Source organism: Mixophyes fleayi, chromosome 6, assembly GCF_038048845.1.
Source record: "Mixophyes fleayi isolate aMixFle1 chromosome 6, aMixFle1.hap1, whole genome shotgun sequence".
Classification (NCBI taxonomy): domain Eukaryota; kingdom Metazoa; phylum Chordata; class Amphibia; order Anura; family Limnodynastidae; genus Mixophyes; species Mixophyes fleayi.
The window spans coordinates 20,340,346-20,362,999 of record NC_134407.1 but is presented as its reverse complement, the minus strand read 5'-3'; the positions used below and the strand labels follow the sequence as shown (position 1 = coordinate 20,362,999).

The 22,654-nt window shown below is 40.9% G+C and overlaps 1 protein-coding gene across 5 annotated transcripts in view; it reads left to right on the top strand.

Annotated features, from left to right (window-relative positions):
* The window catches only part of ADAM12 (ADAM metallopeptidase domain 12), a 399,327-nt gene that overhangs the window by 135,870 nt on the left and 240,803 nt on the right, over nucleotides 1–22,654 (top strand). The window contains exon 1 of one of the 5 annotated variants that reach the window (XM_075215981.1): nucleotides 5,842–6,045. The exons of the other annotated variants lie outside the window; for them this stretch is intronic. Coding sequence (XP_075072082.1) covers nucleotides 5,957–6,045 — 89 coding nt within the window. The 5' untranslated portion in view covers nucleotides 5,842–5,956. Of the gene's footprint in view, nucleotides 1–5,841; nucleotides 6,046–22,654 lie in introns of those variants that run through there. 5 annotated transcript variants of the gene reach the window in all.

Sequence of the window (22,654 nt, the reverse complement as noted above, 5' to 3'; positions counted from 1 at the left end):
GCAGCTCAAACTAATCTCCTCTCTGCAGCAGTAACGCACCTTTCTTCAAGGGAAATTTATTGAGAAGTTGTAAAATATCTAATTTGTGAAGTAGAACATGAGTCCAGATACTTACACAGACAATAAAACTCGTCCCTATGCTTGGAGGTGAATGGACAGTAATTTATACATACAGGACGACTCCAAGAGATAGCGGGCATGAGACATTAAGGAGAGCAAAGCATAAAAAAAAAAGAGTAACTTTGCACCTGGGAAAAACCATGTTGCATTGGAGGGGAGGGGGGGGGGGGGTTCAATTAAAATGCAGGGACCGATCTATAGTTGGGGTAGGGCATACTCTAGATCAACTTTAAATTTCAGTCTAAAATAAGGTTATTGTCACGATCTGCCTGCAGCATACTGCTTTGCATGGCAGCTCCTAACCTGGACTATCAGACTTTACTTTTTTGTGTTCATTTTGTGTCTTAGCAGCAGTACCTCTGCTCACCAGAGGTGCTGCTATTGTGCCTGTTGTGCTCCTAGTACCTTAGGAGTTAACACTGTTCACTAATTATTCCATGCACCTGGGTGTGTCTCATTCCCCTTATATATATATATACCTGTCACTCCCAGCACACATTGCTGGTTATTGATGTCATATCCTGTTGTTGCACCCTGTGCATTCTTCCTCCTGCCTTGCTCCTCTGGTTACATGCTGCTTGGAAACTGTTCATACCTCCTGCTTCCCTGCATTAGCTGTGTACCTGCTGGTTTGTTTCTGAACATTCATTTTGCTTCCTGCATCAGCTTGCACCTGGTATTTACTACTACTCTTGATTACCTGTTATTTATACTTTTCTGCAATAAACAGAGTGTTTTCACCATATTCGTGGCTCCTAGCTGTACTCCTGTATGTAACCATGACAGTTATCATGTATTTGTGTGCTACATGACAAAAGAAAAACAGTAGTTTCTTTATGTACAAAATAATAAACTAATTTGCACCCCTTGCGCTGTAACATGGTTTGTCCATGATCAAATTTACTAATTATTTTGTCTTACTCTTCTTAATGACTCAGGCCCAGCATGTTTGGTAATAACTATTTTTATTTTAAAATGAAAATAACATATGGTAGAAACAAAAACACATGCTCTTCTCCCATCATTCACAAGAACATGTAATTAATCTAAGAAAATCCCCAATAAAATAATGTGAAAAATGGTAGGATACAACCTTTAATCAAAGCATCTTGGCTGTTATTGTTTTAATAAACATTTTTACATTTTTGAAAACGCTGTTTACAAACCATTTAGAAACTTTTTTTAATGGAGTAGAAAACAAGAAAAAAAAATCATCCACTTCAACCACATTAAATGATGCCCACTAGATATTTCCTGGCCAGACATTGGCTAAGTGTCAGTATATTGAGAAGGGTCTGATTAACGGTTCAGGCCGCCCTAGGCTAAAATACTCATACCCCCCCCCCCCCCCCCCCACAAATGTAATGTTTATGTGTCCCGTGTTTTGGAAGCATCACAAATCCTCCTGATTTGTGATGCAGTTGGAATCAAGGACTTATATGATCAATACTGCCTAGAGCGGCGATATCTAACTGGTGGCATTTATAAGTGGTTCCTCTACTCACATTTCTCAAGTTGCCATTCATTGCCCCATCAGTGGGCAGTTTATACCCTGGCAATGTTATCAATTGGAAATTCGGAGCAGTTTAGGCCATGCTGCGGTCCAAGTTTCACCCAGTCGCAATTTTTTTCCAGTAGGCCACACCCCTTTTGACAGCTTGAAATTGGGACAGTCCTGCAAATATCAGGACTGTCAGCCGGTATTGTCAATTAAGTTGATTGCTCGTGAAAAATGTTTCCTATAGTGTTCGGTCGTGGAATCCTGGCATACAGAATACATTCAGTTAAGTAATATAAAATTTGAATGTACCAAAATAAAATCTAGAATATCTATCTTCAGCTATCTACCTATTCTACAGCATGCTTAAGAAAAATATATAAATTAGAAAATCAATATAAACAGAGAATTCTATTACAGACAACAAGCGGAAATGATGATTCCCCCTCAGTGTAATGATGGCACATGCCTGTCACAAACTGCACCTTCTCTGAAAATATGTTTTCAACAGAGCACATGCCCCTCAGTGTATGGTAATCTGAAATATGACTGTGCCAGGGAATGTAGAGAATGTATGGTGGGTACTATAATGCCCAGAAACACATCAAATAGCTGCCTGCAGACAGGTTTGTATGTTAAATGAGGTAACATCATACTTGTCAACTCTCCTGGAATGTCCGGGAGACTCCCGAAATTCGGGTAGGACTCCCGGAAGAGTTGGCAAGTATCCCGCATACTGGAACTTACTTGTCAAAATTATGCGAATGATCGTGTCATTTTGGCCACGCCCCCGCGACATAATGCCGATTTTAGTCGCGGGGGTGGGGCAAAAATTACTCCATTGACCGTGCCCTGCCCCCTCCCGCCCTCCAACCACGCCCCCTATCCGGGATCTCCCGAACATTCACTTTTTAAAGGTTGGCAAGTATGGGTAACATACAAACTCCACACAGATAGGACCCTGGTTGCAATTAAACTCATGACCCCAACACTGTGAGACAGCAATGCTAACCAATGTGTCACTCTACTGCCCCAATTCTATAAAATGTGTCCTTCCAGATGCACTAAAATAACAGGACATGAAGAATAAGATGTGTAATTAAAGTGCAAAAGATTTGCTCCTATCATTCACAATACTTGGCCCGTAATTCCATTTTTGGTGACTCGAATACTAAAACAAAGAAAAAAGTACATGTTGTAAACATTTTTTTTTTTTAAAATATATAAATCATTGTTCATAAACAAAATGAAAGTTTAATAGTTTAAAAAAAAATAAATGTAAATGAGGCACAAAATGCCTCGTGCCTCTGCGCACAAAATTCCTCTGTGTGTAGCTCACTAGTAAATTCGTATGGAGCAATATCATGAATATAGGTGCAGCCTGCAGATGGTTTCTCCACTGTAAATCTGCACTGGATTCATACAAATGATATCCTAATTGCACAGTATGTTCTTTTTGTTTTATCGGCATATTTACATAATAACGAGGTAATATATAGAGATGGGCGGGTCCGGTTCTCCGAGAACCGAACCCACCCGAACTTTGGGTATCCGAGTACCGAGCTGAGCAGCTCGGTACTCTCCCGCCAATTCCGAATCCAAATCGAGGCCGAACGTCATTGTGACGTCGTCGGATCTCGGGACTCGGTTCTCGCGATACTTCAACTTTATAAATACACGCCTCCACAGCAATCCATCGCCATTTGACAGAGGGAGAGAGCAGGGTGTAGTCATAGGCTAATTAGAGCAGGGACAGAGAAAGAATACAATATTGTTCTTGCAATTGCTCTAACCAAAATCGCTAGTGCAGAGAGGAGGATAGAGGTTTATTATTTTTTCTTCATATTTGGCACTCCCCAGCGCTTTTGGGTTGTCCCCCATAATTGTGCATTAATATTTCTGGCTGTCAAAAGTCATATCTGTCAGCAGTATCTACTCAATAAATGTTAGCACTCCTCAGTGTTTTTGGGGTGTCCTCTCTAATTGTGCATTAATATTTCTGGCTGTCAAAAGTCATATCTGTCAGCAGTATCTACTCAATAATTTTAAGCACTCCTCAGTGTTTTTGGGGTGTCCTCTCTAATTGTGCATTAATATTTCTGGCTGTCAAAAGTCATATCTGTCAGCAGTATCTACTCAATAATTTTAAGCACTCCTCAGTGTTTTTGGGGTGTCCTCCCTAATTGTGCATTAATATTTCTGGCTGTCAAAAGTCATATCTGTCAGCAGTATCTACTCAATAAATGTTAGCACTCCTCAGTGTTTTTGGGGTGTCCTCTCTAATTGTGCATTAATATTTCTGGCTGTCAAAAGTCATATCTGTCAGCAGTATCTACTCAATAATTTTAAGCACTCCTCAGTGTTTTTGGGGTGTCCTCTCTAATTGTGCATTAATATTTCTGGCTGTCAAAAGTCATATCTGTCAGCAGTATCTACTCAATAAATGTTAGCACTCCTCAGTGTTTTTGGGGTGTCCTCTCTAATTGTGCATTAATATTTCTGGCTGTCAAAAGTCATATCTGTCAGCAGTATCTACGCAATGGATTCAAAGCAGTCCACATATGATCTAAATGAGCAACCAGGTTCTGTCACCAGTCCTGATGTTAGTGTTCCCAGTACGTCATCTGGCCAAGGCGATGTCAAACAACAGAGTGTTTTCAAATTAGTGCAAAAAACAAAAACCAAAAAAAAATTTACTGTATTGAAGCGAAAAAGAAGTGTAACTGAGCAAAAGTTAAGTGACGATAAAAAAAAAATTGCAAGCATGCCATTCTACACACGCAGTGGCAAAGAGAGAATGAGGCCTTCACCTTTGGCTATTAGTGGCAGATCCCAAAAAGTTACCCAGCCTACAATTGGTGCACAACTACTGTTACGCGTCAAAGCCGAGCTGCAAGATAACAGTGAGGCATTACAGGAGAATATTTGCTCTGATTCACAAATGACAACAATCCCTGTGGAGAGTCCATCCAACAGTGGGATGTCTAATCGTGAGCATTCTGCTGATGTGTGCCTTAATAGCCCGAGTGTAGCCGGTGATACCCAAATTGAGGATGCCACTTTGGAATTAGAAGAGGATGAGGGGGAGATTTGTGTAGGCGACGAGGGCGCTAATGATGATGTTGATGATTATGATGCAGACAGATACCAAATTGCCTTTCTCAATTTCTATTTATATTCTAGATTATATAACGGCTGAATAGTTTTCTATTTTACTCCTAGTGGAGAGAGGATCTGATGCAGACAGATACCAAACTGCCTTTGTCCATTTCAATTTATATTGTACAGTATATAACGGCTGAATTTATTAGTATTTTATACAAGTGGAGGGGGGCCCAGAGAGACAGAAACCAAACTGGCTTTCTCCATGTCAATTAATATTGTACAGTCTATAACGGCTGGATTTTTTGGTATTTTATACAAGTGGAGGGGGGCCTAGAGAGACAGAAACCAAACTGGCTTTCTCCATGTCAATTAATATTGTACAGTCTATAATGGCTGAATTTTTTTTTTTTTAAAAAAAGTGGAGGGGGCCTATAGAGACAGAAAGCAAACTGTCTTTTTCCATTTCTTTACATATTTAACTATAAGTGTAGGGTGTAATATAGATTCAAAGACAATGGCTGCATTGCCAATATGCATAGATGGAGAGGAAGACAATCTGTTTTGTGTGTAGAATAAATGAAGGCCTACCACTGAAGAATTAAACAGTTTTTTTGGATGATTTATTACCTCAACAATTAGATTACTTATCTCTAAAACAGTTGGAGCACTAAATTGGGTTATTTTAGGCACAAAAACATGTATTTTCCAACAAAATAGCAAAACAAAACCAAACAAAACCAAAACCAAAACCAAAACACGCAATGGCGGTTTTGCAAAACCAAAACCAAAACCAAAACACGACGGTAATCCAGATCCAAAACCGAATCCAAAACCAAAACACGGGGGTCAGTGACCATCTCTAGTAATATATAAAACATGTACTGTGAATCGTGAAGGCTAGGTGATTCTTTAGGGAATTATTAAATGAGAGATGGAATGGAGCCAGAGGGAAATTAAAAGCTGAGGTTTGTTTTCATAACTAGTTTGGACTTCACTAAAGTTTTAGCAAACAAAGGAAGGTTTGGGTACGCCCAATGCGAGCGTCTTTGGGGGAAGGCTTAAGGGACGGGCTATAAAATTCCATGGAGGAGTGAATTTGGTCTCTTGGATCTGGGAATAGCTGCTCTTCCTTCCATCCCCGTTTACAGGGGTTCACCTTCCGTTGGCCCTGCCTGTGGTGGTGGAGGCGCTCTCCCCCCTACTGGGTGCTGGTGGAGACCCCGGTGGTATGTGATGCTCAGTGGTGTCTGGATAGGGTCATGGCCCTACGGCTGGTGCAGCCCTTGGTTTTGCAGGAGAACACTGTGCAGTCGACGGGCAAGGTTAGTGGGACACACATTACTTGTATTGAGGCATTTGGAACCCGTTTCCCTGCGAAAAGTCGGCTTAGGTTTGGTGCAAGTACCGCCCCTGGGGGTGGGCTTGTAGGTTGCGTTACGTTAGCCCAGAAGGACTTTGGAATGTCTGGGATAAATGATAATGGTGTGCTCATTTAGGGTTAGATTTATCAAACCTTCTAAAAAGGAAAAGGTGAGGTGTTGCACATAGCAACCAATCACATTCTAGCTATCATTTACCTAGTACATTCTAGAACACACTTGCCAACTCCCGGAAGAGAGGGGGCGTGACTGGAGGGTGGGAGGGGGCGGGGCGAGGCCAATCGCTGCATTTTGGTCCTGCCCTCCGTGATCCCGTTGCGGGGGCTGGGCCAAAGTGACGCGATTGGCCTCGCCCCGCCCCCTCCCGCCCTCCAAAATGGCATGAATCACAGAGAATCGCGTCATTTGACGCAATTCTCAGTGAAACCTGGGATGCGGTAGAAATGCCAGCTCGCCCGGGAGCCGAATTTCGGGAGTCTCCCGGACTTTCCGGGAGAGTTGGCAAGTATGTTCTAGAACATGGTAGCTAGAATCTGATTGGTTGCTATGGGCAACACTGTAGATGTATGCTATGTGTGGTTGGCGGAAGTGATATCACTTCCGCCATCCACTTGCTATAGGAAGTGCTGGCTGATGGGAAATACTTTGCAGCCATCTTCAGTTCTCAGTATATACCACACAGTAAAGACATGGGGCTAGATTTACTAAGCTGCGGGTTTGAAAAAGTGGGGATGTTGCCTATAGCAACCAATCAGATTCTAGCTGTCATTTATTTAGTACTTTCTACAAAATGACAACTAGAATCTGATTGGTTGCTATAGGCAACATCCCAACTTTTCAAACCCGCAGCTTAGTAAATCTAGCCCTAGGTCTTTACTGTGTGGTATATACTGAGAACTGAAGATGGCTGCAAAGTGTCTCCCATCAGCCAGCACTTCCTATAGCAAGTGGATGGCAACTACTAGTAAAATTAATAAATTTAGTCCATGGTCTCACAGTTCTCCAGCCTCTCCTCCTTCATTTGAACTCAGGCTTTTCTACAAACGCCTCCACTTTTCCTTTTTAGAATGTTTGACACATCTACCCCTTATTTTCCAAATACAATATAATCTATCTAGTGCAAGTTTTATTTATATATGTTGCACGTGTGTCTATTTTACAACCCACTTCAAATTACTTTTAAATAAGGGAAAGTCTTGTTGCATGATATTGAATGTTAATTCTGTAATTATAATAAGGCAATTGGGAAGACCTTAAAATCCTATTAAACTTCGCTTTTGCATACAAATCACATGGCATTATGCCTGTTTGTATTAATATCAGAAGTCTGCAAGCAGCATTTGAATATTCTTTTTAAAAAAAGTGTAGCTCCAAACCATAGTCTATTAATTTGTAGTGACAAATATTTTTGGCTTATGGGCTGGAGATGGTTAGTTTCACTTAAGTATGTAACCTTTTAAGACTTTTGTCCACAGAGTACTGAAGTGTTCAGTGTTCTCTTGTCAGAGCGCATGCTGGAGTAACTGTAGACATATCCCTGGGGGTACTAGAATTCCATCAAAGGTTTACCCAGCATCACCCCAGAGGAAGTCATTTAGCAAATAAGAAAGCATTAACTGCAACAGCTGAATAATGTTGAGTATGAAGAATGCAGTCTGGACTGTGCAATGTGCTCTGATGTTGTAAACTGCTGTTACTGTATTCTGTTGCTATCTGATACTTAGCTGTCTGGCTCTCTACTGACTTTGCAAGTTGGAATTGTATCAGAGAATAGCAATGCAAAAGGCAGTCTTCCTCGTATGTCATGTTGATGCATTCAAATACTGATTTTTTTGTGGGGATAAAAACATACTTGCCTACTTTTCCTCGTTGGCTTCAGGGAGATCCCAGGGGAGGTGGGTGTGCAGGGACGGGGCTTGGCGAATCACATCATTTTGGCACCGCCCCTAAACGATTGTCACAAATATGGCAAATTACAACAGCGGGCTGGACTAAGATGATGCAATATTTGTGTCATTAAGCACCACAAACCACCGCGAGGTTGCTCCGCACTCCTGGGAGCCCGGGAGGTCTCCCAGAAATGCTGGAGTCTCTCGGACATTCCGGGAGAGTAGGCAACTACGCGTTAAAGAAAAAGCAGCTAATGAATCTCTAGAGACTGAAGTGTCTTTTACATTTCTTTCTCCATTACTGAAGTCATGTTGTCTTACCTGTCAGACTTTGATTAAATCTTGGTCTTCATGAAAATGGCCACCTCCATAGGCATCAATACATGGACATAGGACACAATTTCTGAACAGTGTCGTCATGCCATAGATGGCGAAGCCAACCACGTCTTGTACTGGCTCAGCATCAGGGAGAATGCCAGACTCTTCAGGGAGTGAGGGAGATCACCCCTATGTCAGGGAGTCTCCCTGACATTCAGGGAGAGTTGGCAAGTATGGATAAAAACTGATATGCAAACAAAGTGCATTAAACTGTGAGACTGCATTTAGGGTGGCGTTCGATGAGATAAAATGTTCTCTACGTCAGCCAGGGTTCTCCATTGCACACTTGGTTCCGTATTAATGAAAAGAGTGGAGAGCGACGTGGAAATCTTCAAGTTTTGCCCTACTGGACCGCGGAATTGCATTCTGCACAGAATAGCGTTTTGCGTAATTTATAGTATATAAATAGAGCTGGGATGATAATGTCCATTCATTGTGCCCTGCTGTGTGGTTAGTGGTGTAAGAAGAGGGAAGTTTGGGGGAATTCCACATAGAACACAGAAGGCCAAATTCTGCAGAAAAAACATGTGACATTCCCAAATGTGGAATATGCCGACTATTCCCCGGAAATGTTGCTCCTCTGTTGTAATAGCGTTGCTGTTTAACTGTTTATGTGTAGAATTTAGGGATACCCCATATAGACTTATGACTGTATGACATAATGTGGGGCGGCACGGTGGCTAAGTTGTTAGCACTTCTGCCTCACAGCACAGGGGTCATGAGTTCAATTCCCGACCATGGCCTTATCTGTGTGGAGTTTGTATGTTCTCCCCGTATTTGCCTAGGTTTTCTCTGGGTGCTCCGGTTTCCTCCCACCCGCCAAAGACATACTGGTAGGTTAATTGGCTGCTAACAAATTGACCCTAGTCTCTGTCTGTGTGTCTGTATGTGTGTTAGTGAATTTAGACTGTAAGCTCCAATGGGGCAGGGACTGATGTGAGTGAGTTCTCTGTACAGCGCTGCGGAATAATGCAATGATCTGTTTAACTTGCGGGTCACCCTGAACATCAACAGGGCTGGTTTTAGACAATGGCATGACCTTAGTCCCACGGCATGTTTGTGATATATTTATTGTAATAAAGAGACTTTTAGGATGTAAAAACAACCTTTAGGCAATAATACATTTTCCCACCTTTATATGTCTGTTCTATTGGCATTTCTGTGATAATGTTCTGACTTTTCTTTAACACTGGTGTCATACAAGCGCTTTTCACTTTAGCATGTTTTAGCAGAGCGCTTGGATCAGCACCGGTGCTAGGGTCCTTGGCGCCCTAGGCACAGTGTGAAAATCGGCACCCCCCCTTTAAAAATCGGCGCCCCCCCCCTTTAAAAATCGGCGCCCCCCCTGTCAAAATTGGCGCTGCGCTTCCCTCCCCTCAGCTCCCCATGTCTTTCTTTAACTTACCTGCATGAAGCCGCTCCTCTCTGCTCTGTCTTCTCCCCTCCACTCACAGACACTGTCGGGCCATGATGATGACATCATCACGGCCTGTCACTGTCACTGTCAGTGAGCGGAGGGGAGGAGATAGAGCAGAGAGGAGCAGCTTCATGCAGGTAAGATTCATAGCCCCTTCCCTCCTCTGCTCCCCGTGGATTTCCATTTTAAATGACCATAGTCATTTTTTTTTAATTTCGAGGCGCCCTGCAGAGCCCGGCGCCCTAGGCAATTGCCTAACCTTGCCTAATGGGAGCGCCGGGCCTGGCTTGGATACTTGTCAGCATTATATAAAACACTTGTAGGAGTAAAGATCTATTTCTCATTGTTCACATTTTTGCTCTGCTAAGTAACATCTGTCGCTGCAGCAAGGACAGATGACTCAACGGAGCAATTTACCATTAACGTCATATCGGGCCAGTACAGCAGATAAGAGGTTGTCCTGGCGATGAATTCTTTCTAGCGAAACTTCCAGGTTCTGACCTGGAGTCTTTACTGCGCTTTAGCGCAAGGGACAATTCTGGTAATCAACACAGAGGAGAGTACGAAGGCTACCGGATAGGGATTCCTCTCCTGCGAGGCTCTCCCTATAGAATTGAATGGCTGTCATCAGGGTCAAGCTTTGTAAAGCGAAGCTTTTCGTTGCATTATAAATTTGACAAGACAGCAGTCCCTATTGAAAATTATGGGGACTGCGTTATGTGATACTTTGCATAACGCAGGAGATATATCTGGCATTTGTTAAATTACTACTGTACTTAAAAATGCCTAAACCATGCGAAAACAGCCATCTGCGCATAGTTGCCAGCTTTCTATTCTTGCCCCCTGGGACATCCCGAAGGGATGGGGGCTGGTTGCGGAGAATCGCGTAATTTTGGCGCTGCCCCATGGCAAAATCAACATTTTGTCACAGGGCATGGGGTCAAAATGACTTGATGAATCGCTTCATTTAAGCTCCCTACGGGCAGGCTGCAGGAGACTTGCCTGGTCTTCCAGGAGTCCGGGAGACCTACCCGAAATTCGGGAGTCTTCCAGATATTCCAGGAGAGTGGGAAAATATGAGTTTACACATGGTTTAAGGCTTGATAAATAGGCCCCTAAAGCATTTGTGTTACGACATGCTCATATCCCTCACAGAACTGTCTGATGACTAAACTTTGCTCTTTAAACATGAAGGGGAACAGTGTGACACCACGTTAATATATTTGTTATTTATTTTTGCAGTTTAAAGCACAGCATGTTTCTATGGTATAATATGCGAGCGCTATTAATAATTAGATGAACCAGCTGCTAATGCTTAATGATAGATGTTTTGTCCTTTAGAATTCTACGGCTACCAGCGTTCTGTAAACAGATAAGGCTTTGTAACACTCTGTTACCGCCTGTGCCTCTCTGAAGTCACTCTTTTGCAAATCAAATTTTGATAAATGATAAAGACAAACTTTTCTTTCCTCTGAATTCAGCTTAAATGCTAAATGTTTATCCCCAACTCATTAGACAGTTGTTATTTGACAGTAACAAACTGCACATTGCAGAAGGTCCATGGCTCTGGTTAATACGTATTAAATGGAAGCATGCTTCATAGATTCTATCATCACAAAGATTAGAACTGGCAGAAGTCCAGGACACATCTATTAACTAGCAGAGCTCATATAACTTAGTGCATATTAAGCCACTTAAATATATAGGTTTCGAATGAATTAGAAATGTAATTGAAAATAGCCACACATTAGAAAAATAGCTGTTGTTATTTTCATATGAATAATGAAAGTTTCAATCACTTTCATAGTTTGTGTATTACATACTTGCCAACCTTTGGCAAGTTAATTCCGGGAGATCCCAGGCAGGGGGGCGTGGTTGGAGGGCGGGAGGGACGGGGCGCGGTAATTTGTGTCATTTTGGCCCCAGCCTGCAACAAAAATGCTGTTTTTGTGGGGGTGGGGCCAAAAAGACGTGATTCACAGCGAGCCTGGGAGACCTACCCGAATTTCGGGAGTCTCCCGGACATTCCGGGAGAGTTGGCAAGTATGGTGTATTATTACTAGATTGTGTACTCCCAAAAATACTGATTATTATCTAGATCAGAGGTAAACCACCTGGGGCTCAGTGGCTACTGTGATATTAGAAGTTACAGCAGGCCCTATGGAGCATTTGGCTCATCAGGCATGCTGGTTCTTCTATTTCTACAGCACCTCTGGTCTAAGTCATATTCTATGTTTTATAAATCATTTGCATGTTATTTGTTCTTCTCTGACATCTATTGTGATCTCTAGAACATTGCACTGTTCTAATTATCCATTGAGAAACACATGCTGATATATTTATTTAGCGAAATATCTCCTAACCAGAATAGACCTAGTAGGCATTACTTTGTTATCAGTGAATGAAAGAGGGGTGGTCCACAACTATTTTATGCATATTTGACATTTACATTAATCTCGGCAAGGAACCAACGCGTTTTTGTGGCTTGGCCAGACCACCATGGGACCAGTCCATGTCCCCCCCAGATGTGTCTAGTGCTTCTGTAGCACGAATCCGCCCCCCCCCCCCCCCACCCCCCTACAATGACCTGAAAACACCCCTGCATTGCTACGCCCACCCACTGGAGGTAGTTTTCAATTTTAGTGCAATGCACATAGACAGTTCTGAAAATAAAACCACTATGTCCTATGACCCCATGTTGCCAGTCTAGAAGACCGGATGGGCAGGAGTACTGTAAACATCACTGGATCCTCCTGTCTCCTTTATATAATATTATTTTTTTTATTGTGCTATATAAAACCAACACATACAATACAGTATCTATAGTAACATAGTAACATAGTTGATGAGGTTGAAAAAAAGACACCAGTCCATCAAGTTCAGCCTATTTTGGATCTCCTGCCATCCCTCACTTATATTTGAAATTGATCCAGATTAAGCAACCGCCAATCTGTTTCAATTGTGAAAATCCCCCCAGACCCAATATTGCAGTCCTATGTTTACCATATATCCACTACTATCCTTCATTTTAATTACCGGTCTTTTCCGCAAAACATTTGTCTAACCCTTTCTTAAACATATCTATTGAATCTGCCATCACAACCTTCCCTGGCAGTGAATTCTATACTCCATTGTCTTATTTTCTATACAAGATGTAGCAATAAACTTTCAATACGATCGTATTGAAAATTTAGATTATGTATCACGAGGCTGATTTAGACTTGGGTGCAAGTTTTACATGGGTGCAGAATTTGGAACCTAGCTTACCATGTTGCACTGCAATGGGATTCATTTTTATTTATTTATTTTTTTAGCATGGAGTGCAAACACTGACCAGCTCTAATTTTAAACTCCACTGAGAGTTGGGCTCGACCACATCCATCCCTCATAATTCAGGCTGTGCCTTTTTCCAGTACAAAATTTGTTTTCCATGTGCAAATGTTGTCATTGCTGAGATTGAACATGTATGCATTAGTTTCCTCCTGTTCCCTAGTTTCCTTTTACGAATAACCAATGCAGTCTGACATAACTTGTCCTGTTTCGTGTGTTTGTGGCTGTGCTAGGGAAGTTGGGGTCTGGCCTGGCTGTAGGATAGACTTTCTATCCTCCGATGTCTTTGTGGGGTGTCTAGTGCTCTGCAACAGCCACAAACACAGGAAGAACTCCTCGCTAGTGCGTCGGACAGTAGCTCAACATGTATAACTTTTGAAACTTCTGCCTGTTAGCGCCTAAGAATCATTCTGAATTCCCGGCACGGACATCAAATACTGGAGCCGTAGTGCCAAAACTGTCTTCACAAGCTCATTCATGACCCCTGTTTCCTTCCTCGGCTGTCATTGCTCCTCTCCTCATCAAAACAGAAAGCTTCCCCGGCGCAGCAGACGAAGTGAACGTTGCAGCTCTGATTAAGTGTGCCACTGAGAACTGTAAAAAGAAAATGGCACAACTTCAAAAGAAGTTTCCTAAAATGACTGACTGATTTGGAAAGCAGGCCACCCCGACTGGCACGGGCTGTCCTCCGGGACACATCTTGTCAACGAGAAAGATCGCTTTTTTGTAAGCATTATTTTTCCATCCAAACACTGAAATCTAGAGAGGTACCCAATCACATCTGACAGTGACCGAGGACTGCTCCGTTCTCCTGTATTTGTCATTGTCTGAGAGCTGTTTACCTTTTATTGCACGTACAGTATCACAGCTGCTAATGTTTTCTGACTTTCTCAAAGTGTTTTTGCAGTATCATTTCTTTAATTGCCCCCATTCAAGTGTTTAAAGCAGAGATAGGCAAATAAATTAAAGCCAGTCAGTCAAATCCAGTAGCAGGATATTTAAGGAGCCAGGGAATATATACACTGACAGCAATGGAAACTACTCAAAAAAAAAAAAAAAAGAGTCATTGCTTTATGCCCCCCCCCCATAGCCTTGCTACCCTAGGCAACCGCCAAGGTTGCCCGAGTGGTAGCTCAGGTCCTGTAGTAGTTTTGCACCTTAGAATGACTTTAATTTATTGACTACATGTTCTCCTGCAATTTTCACTAAAGAGTTTGCTGTGTTTGCTTCATTCTTTGATTTTCAGCCAGGTCTTTATATCATCAGGATAAGGGGCCTGATTCATTAAGGATCTTAACTTGAGAAACCTCTTATTTCAGTCTCCTGGACAAAACCATGTTACAATGCAAGGGGTGCAAATTAGTATTCTGTTTTGCACATAAGTTAAATACTAACTGTTTTTTCATGTAGCATCATTAAGATCCATAATGAATCAGGCTCAAGATGTTTATTTTAGTTGTCCTTGGTTACTGTAAAACAGAAGGAAGAAGCGCGGATGGCACAATGGTTAGCATTGCTCCACTAGGGTCATAGGGTCGTTTCCAACCAAGGACCTATCTTTGTGGAGTTTGTCCTCCTCGTGTTTGCGTGGGTTAAAACATACTGGTAGGTCACTTGGCTTCTGACAAAGAATGGATCTTCGTGTGTGTGTGTGTGTGTGTGTGTGTGTGCCCGGGTGGGCGTAGTAGGGAATCTACATATACTCTGTACAATGCTGCTTAATATGATTAGCGCTATATTAATAACAATATTAAGAATATTGAAGCTATTTAATAACAGTTACATGATGACATGTACAGGTCAATATATTACAGTCACATAAGAGTGGAAATTCCTTTCATCAAATTAGTAAACTTAAATGTGTTATTCAGTGAAGGGGAAATGTCTTAATTATAAACCAAGACTATACAGTGATTAATTACAACTGACCCCCGAGCAATGATCAAGAAATAGATACGTCTCTCGCTTTCTTGTTCACCCACTGAAACATTGAAAATTCTTTATATGTTCTATGGAATACATTTGGGTTAACATCTCCATTAAAACACACAGTAAGCCCCCCCCCCCCCCCAGTGTATTAATCTAGAGAGCAAGACTTATACTTAAGTATTTTGCAAGAACATCTCCAGGATTATTGTCTCTAATACCCACTATTGGGAGATGGGTCATCACTTGTCGCCTATGGCAATATAGTGATATTTAAGCCTACCAAATAACATCAGTGGAGAAGACACTTTTTTAGAGCTCAGGACAGAATAGGCAAATAATATTATTGTCCACTTCATGTGTCCAAATAGCTTCCTTGTGATCTAGTAGTGTCATAGTGGTGATTTGGCCTCAGTCACATGATATTAAAGAGTGTAGATCAGAGGTCAGGGAACTTTTTTACCTTTTACCCCAAAATATATTTAGATACGCCGACGTTACTCCTTGATTTGAAAGGAAGGAAATCATATATTATTAATTATTGTAATTCAACATTTTATTGAATCTATTCAAAATTTCTTTGAAAGCTTCAACTTCAAAACTTCAGGTTTTGGAAGAATGATGTTACTTCGTTTTTGATACGAGAGCATCAATATTGGGGCATTTTGATGTCAGAGCAATTTGGATACAGTCTTCAGCGTCCAATCGATTTTTCTGCTTTGTTTTTATGTTCGTTAGAGTGGAAAATCCTTGTTCGCAAAGGTAGGTTGTTGTAAAAGGCAGCAACTTTTTGACTGCCTCCTTATGTACAATGTTGATGCCTTTGCAGCTGTTGACATCCAAAAATATGACAGATCTGTTTTGTTTTCAAATGCAATATGTACTTCATTATTACATCGAAGCTCAAGAAGTGCCTCTGCCAACCCTTGAGGCTCTTCTGGTACAACAGCAATTTCACATTTAAAGGGGTCTACAATCCAACTGACAGCATGTGAATCGGCAGCATTACCCCCAGGAATTTCATTTTTATCCCATTTTGGGTAATTTACCCCTGTTCCCTGACCACTGGTGTAAATGGTATGTAGTTGGGGTATATGTGGACTAAGAACTGGAAATGTTGACTAAAAAGACATTGTTGCCTCAGTGATATCAGCATTTTCTAGTGAATAGACAGGCTGTATTCTCACGAATATTGGTTCAGGCCTCATCATGAGTATAAAGCAGTGTTTATTTCATGTAATTTAATTAAATTAAAAATTAGAGCAGTTGTTGAAAAGGCAAAAGACCTTTTTTGTTTTTTCGCCGCCACAAAAAAATTAAATTCTACACAGACGGCTAATCTAAGGTAATTATATTGATAGAGGGAAAAAGCATTCAACCATGTGTTGTGATTATTGACGGCCTTAAAAAACCCTACGTAAATTAAATTGACTGGTGAGATAATCATTTATTCATTAATGGAAAGGCATGCTGTAAATTAAGGTAGTAATCACAAATTCCAAATAGATTGTACAACTTTCCTTTCGGCTAGCACCCATAATGATCCGAATACAGAAGCTCCCTATAGACCACGATATCAAGAATGTCACCAGTAATTTTAGGAAGTTGGAGATGGGTTTATTTGTTTTTTTGATCAGCCTTGTGGCCTCTATAGGGGGCCTATTGATAAATAATATGTTAGCTATACTTGACTTTTGGCTTCACACTACAATATGGTACCATGAACAAGTGTGAAGCCCTCAGAACGACCACATTTTATTGAATTTTAAACCAGTTCCTCATCATCATCAGTTATTTCTATAGCGCCACTAATTCCGCAGTGTTGTACAGAGAACTCACTCACATCAGTCCCTGCCCCATTGGAGCTTACAGTCTAAATTCCCTAACATAGACCCAGACACAGAGAGAGAGAGATAGAAACCAATTAACCTATCAGTATGGGGGGTTTTAATAGCAGCCAATTAACCTACTAGAATGTTTTTGGAGTGTGGGAGGAAACCGGAGCACCCGGAGGAAACCCACGCAAACACGGGGAAAACATACAAACTCCACACAGATAAGCCCATGGTCGGGAATTGAACTCATGACCCCAGTGCTGTAAGGCAGAAGTGCTAACCACTAGGCCACTGTTCTGCCCAGTTTAAATAATTTGAGGATCTCTAGCGTATGGCACTCAGCACATGTGACCTTGGATGTGGCCTCAAGGAGTTTGTGATTTTCCCCAGTCCGTCTTTCACTCGCCTTTCACACAGGTCAAGTGGAATCATGCAAGAGAATACCCAAATAATTTATTACGTGAGAAATTAGTTTACAATATATTATGTAGTGATGTTCTAAGGCTCACCACCAACTTATCATGAACATGCTGTGATGCTGTAACACCAGAACCTTAGGATAACTACGTCCTGCTGTGCATAGAGGAGCATAGGGTGGGCCGTGGGAGTACGGACAGCATCACAAGTCTTGCTATGAGGCCCAGTAATGTAGTGTTCTGCCCCTGGTCTGCAGGAGGACCAAGTCAGTAAATGCATAAAGTGCAAAGTGTATGCAGGCTTGTGGTCGCGTCAAAGCGTATCCAGGCATGGGGTCAGGGCAGGCAGCGCTTCTCAGTAGTCAAAAATATCAAGCAAAGGTCAGGGCAGGCTCCGTTCAGGACAAGGCCAATATCAAAGCAGGGTCAGTTATCAGAAGATATTTAGGCAAGAACACAAGCACCAGGTCTCTGCACCTGTAAGAGGCCAGTGCGGAATGCAGAAGTAGAGGCAGGACACCAATCAGAAGATTGAAGACAGTCATGTGACCTTATAAGAATGAGCCTCTAATGCAGCAGCTGTCGCTGAGAGTGGTCAGGTGACCACGATTTCAAAGCGCCCACCTGGCTGCTCAGAAGGTTCCCAGGAGAAGAAGCAGCTGCAGAGATAAGGAGAAAGCAACAAGAACTTGTGCAGCATATTACACATTTACACTTCTAGTCGGTAGTCAAGAAGCTGACACACAGAGCATCAAGGACACAACTTAATTACATTATTAGCTTTATATGAAAGCAAAAGTTGTTTATACATAAACAGTACACATAAACTGTTTCAAAATAAAAAGGAGAAAGATTAGAAAACCAATAATTCTGTATAGTCATCTTAAAAAACGTAGTATATGGCCCAATTACTACATCTTGTATCTCATTTTGGAGTCAGCTTTTTTAAGGAGGTGTCACCTTAGCTGGAGATATCACTAGGCCTGTGCTAGATTTATAATTCAAATAACATTTTCCCTATGCAGCATACACAGATCGCAGTATGTTCATGTTATGCGTCGTGACCTACTGAGGAGATACAGAGCAAACACTAGTTAATTGCCTTTTACAGGGCCATCATTAGAAGCACCTCTAAAACTAGACGCTTTACACAGAATCAAGTAATATTAAAGGGATCAGCTGTATACATTGATCACAAAGATAATTTGGTCCTTTATAACCTATTCCCTTCAAATGAGGGGAAATCATTTTTTATTCTTTTGTTATATAAGACAATTATGTGACCTGATGCAACAGAGTTTTGCTCTAGACTGAAGTCTCTGTCACTATTACCACCGGTGTTTGTGTGTGTGTATATATATATATATATATATGTGTATATAATATAGATAGATATAGATGTAATGCTTATATAATTATAAGACCCAATCTGGGCCAAGCAGAGGTGGAGTCCACATCCTTAAATAACTTTTTTGAGACCATTTTAAAGCCGTACCAATGCAAGTTAACTACTTAACTGCCAAGATTAACTCATGAATGAATAAGTCCTACCAGTGAGCATGACTGCACCTGGTGACCGGGGGTATCTGCGGCAGCACAGGGCATGACTGCACCTGGTGACCGGGGGTATCTGCGGCAGCACAGGGCATGACTGCACCTGGTGACTGGGAAACAGTCAAAGGATGCTTCCGAGCTTCTACGATTTTGTTTATAATACAATCAGAACAATTAAGAAATGTCCTTCCCATGATTATAACAATTATGTAAGCAGAACTCTGTTAGAAAAGCAGGTAAAATCAGCAATATCCGTTGAGTAATGCACTTGAATCATGGATCCTGATGTCATTGTATGGATTGAGGATTACAATACATAATGCGCATAATAACTAGAATGCTGAAAACTGTGTTTTGTGGGGTGTGGGGGAGGGAGTGTCAAAAAAACTTTTCACCCTGCGCTCTGCTTGGTCTAGAACTCCTCACACAGCAGTGTGTTACATTTCTAATTTAAAAATAGTTTTTTTTCCACTGAAGAGATATTAATTAAATTTTCCGCTATTGTGTTAAAATATGTTTTGATGAAGCTTTCTGTTAAGCACTAGGAACATGTGTGATTGCCCATAACATCTTTATACAGAAACAGCTTAAAGTTCTGAATGTGAAAATAAACTTCGTCTTTATCAATATAAAACAAACTGTTTCCTAATGTACATAACATGTGTTCACGCTCAGATCTTATACATTCATTTACAATTATAAAGTGTCAGCATATTCTGTAGCGTTGTACAACTACATAGTACGGCGCAAAGGAGATATTGAACAGTGTTGCATTAAGGAGATATTGAGTAAATTGCATACGAGCATGATAAAAGACACACGGAACTTGTGCATTGTTCTAATCGTATTCAAAACCAAACGTATCTCAAAATACGTTTAAATTTGAATCCGGGTGTAAGTACGCTCTGCCTAAACATTACTTGCAATATGTAGATACACAACTGATTGTAGTATGCGCACAAGCATCTGTGCATATATAAGGTCATATAAATATATTATATTCTAAATTAAATGAACAACTCTTAATATTAAAATATAAAAATCAAGATGTTTGTATACATACATTGTACAGCATTGTATGCATACTGTACATACAATGCGTTTGTAAAGTCTCTCATACTTGCATGCCCATGTTCTGTACTAGCTAGTGGCACGTATACGTGTAGTTTTTAATACAAAGAGTATGCTGTCAGTTATCACTATCAGCACTTACACCTGCCCTGTAGCTGGTGCAAGTTATACGGCTGGAACAAACGTACTTGTGAGAAACCCAGGAATTCAATCGCCCGCATCTGCTTCAAGACGCCATCGGCACACCCTTACTGTGCGTTGCCTACGTTCATCCGCACCTTTCCTCCCCCATCCCGCCTCTTAATTCGTAGGCAGTGGAAAGTGTAATTTGCATTCATACATGAATTGCTTGCAGTTGCATTAGTTGACGTAAAGTCGGTTCTGGAGCATGCGCAGAGCATGGTTTTAGGCAAGATACGGCACACAAATGGACTTTGGTCCAAACATGAATCAGGCCCATTGTATCTTATACATTTATTTTAATACTTCCATAGTGTTGTACAAAGGAGGTATTGCGTAGTGCTGAATGAAGGAAATATTGCATACTGGTGCTGTCAAGATTATAGCCTTATCAGGATGATTAGGAAAATAATATATAAATGCAGACATGATCATTCCCAAAAATATGAGTTATTTTAGATAACATGGTTTCCTGCAAATCATACTATGTAAGTAAGCAAGGGATCTATGTATGTTGATGTATGCTTCAGAGGCTTCTTTTCTGCTGGCTTTGACTGTTTATTCAGAGATGCCTACTGTCGCAGACAGCCAGTCAGCTTTACATTGCCCATCTCACAGAACAGTGGCGGAACAATTGCCATTGCAGGGATGGGGGGGGGGGGGTAGTCGTTGCATCCTCTGCAACAGTGGTATTTGCACCACTGTTTGCAACCACTAATATCTCAGGTAAGCACAGTGAAGCTGAATGGGGCATCAATGTGCATACACACACCTCCACGAATGCTCAGAAAAGCAGAGGGGGGGCTGTGGGAGAACGGACTGCATAGGAAATGTAAGCCATGAAAGCACTGATTTCCATAATCTATGTTGGAGAAGACCTCTATGCAAATTTGTAAACAGTGGTACCAGCCACATGGAATGTGTAATCTATAGATACCAGCTCCATAAATAAGCTATAGCCATAATAAAGGATAAGGAATCAATATAATGTAAGCATGTTTCCTATACATATGTGCAGAAAATCTAACCCTGTTTAGTGGTGTTATTGTTATATCGCTGCTATGTTCTGGGAGAAAGTAATAATATTTATACAGCTCAGAACTAGATCTGTTTTTAACACAGGGCAGTAAAACATTTCAGCACTCCTTTTGCCATGATGTCAGAAAAGTGGGGTTTTGTGCAAGGAAGCATGTTTAAAAGTATTGAATTGATTTTAGAAATAGTCAGTTCTTGGAGCTCAGTCTTCTGCTGACGAGTTATCCAAAACCTTTAGCCTTCCCCAGGCAGCAGATTATGCAAAAGTGTACATGAGTGTGCTATGTTTCTGTGTTTATTTCAGTTTTATTTAAATAAAACGGTTTTGCACTTGTATATTGTCAATTTGTTAAACCATATTTGCTCCATATGTCGTTAAAATCCTTTAAATAATGTTCTGTCTTTGTATTCTTAAAAAAAAATCAAATTTCAGCTAGGCTTCATTTTTATAACACTACATTAATTGCAGGGAATTGTTTGGTTTACAATAACTCTTATTAAATTAGGTTGTGATTCCCGTTTGTGATCAGTTAAGGGGTAACAGAAGACTTCCAAGAGTGTCAGGTCTTGAACTAAATATTAATATTTTAAAAAATTACTAAAATAATTTTGTTGAGATATTGCATAGTGCAGCACAAGGGAGATATAGCATGGTTCATGAAATAAATATTGCATAGTGCTGCTTAGTGGAGATTTTGCATAGTGATGCGCAGAGGAGATATTCTATACAGACATACAGGTTTTCCACTTAGACACTATTAGATCAATCTTCTATTGTAAATGTATTTATTGCATAACTGCACTTCTACTTTGTTTAGCTAATAATGTGACAATTTAATACAGTGGAACTCTCTGCGTATCTTCAGCCAGGCCGAAGAGACATATATTATTGTATATTTATGAAAAAATGTTGCTATTCGTTTGTGTTTTAACTTTGACTATTGTTGAGGTTTTGATTGTCAGTTATTTTATTATATGTCTGTCGTTCACAATCGATTCCGTTCCTTTGTATCAATGAACTTCTTGATGTCTATGATGATGCTGATGCCACTTGTGAGATGAAGTTGTAGCTCTTTAAAACAGCTGATATTCTACCGATTTAGCCTGTTGTATAGTTGTAATCTCCCCCATTGCAGAGGAGACAGTACTAGCAAAGTGTGGTACTTCTTTTTCAAAGGCTAATTGCAATCCCTAATGCGACACGGAACAGCTGAAATTAGTGCTCACTGATGTTGCCAGTGAGGAAACAGATCAGTCTTTCTTTTTTTTTTTTTTTTTACACTGCCTGAAGAGAAACATATTGGGATGTAATTGGGATTGATGCTTTAGTGACGGCAAAGATGGTTGACACATCTGTTGCCAGAACTGATGGTTTGCGAGAGTGGGGAGCAGGATAGACAGAGGCGGTTGTTAGGTTGACTGCAACATGAATCTCTTGCTTGTTTGACAGCTGTTGTCAAGTACGTTATTAATCGTGGAGTTGTGGAGTTGTCGAAGACTCTCATGCTTTACAGACTTCAG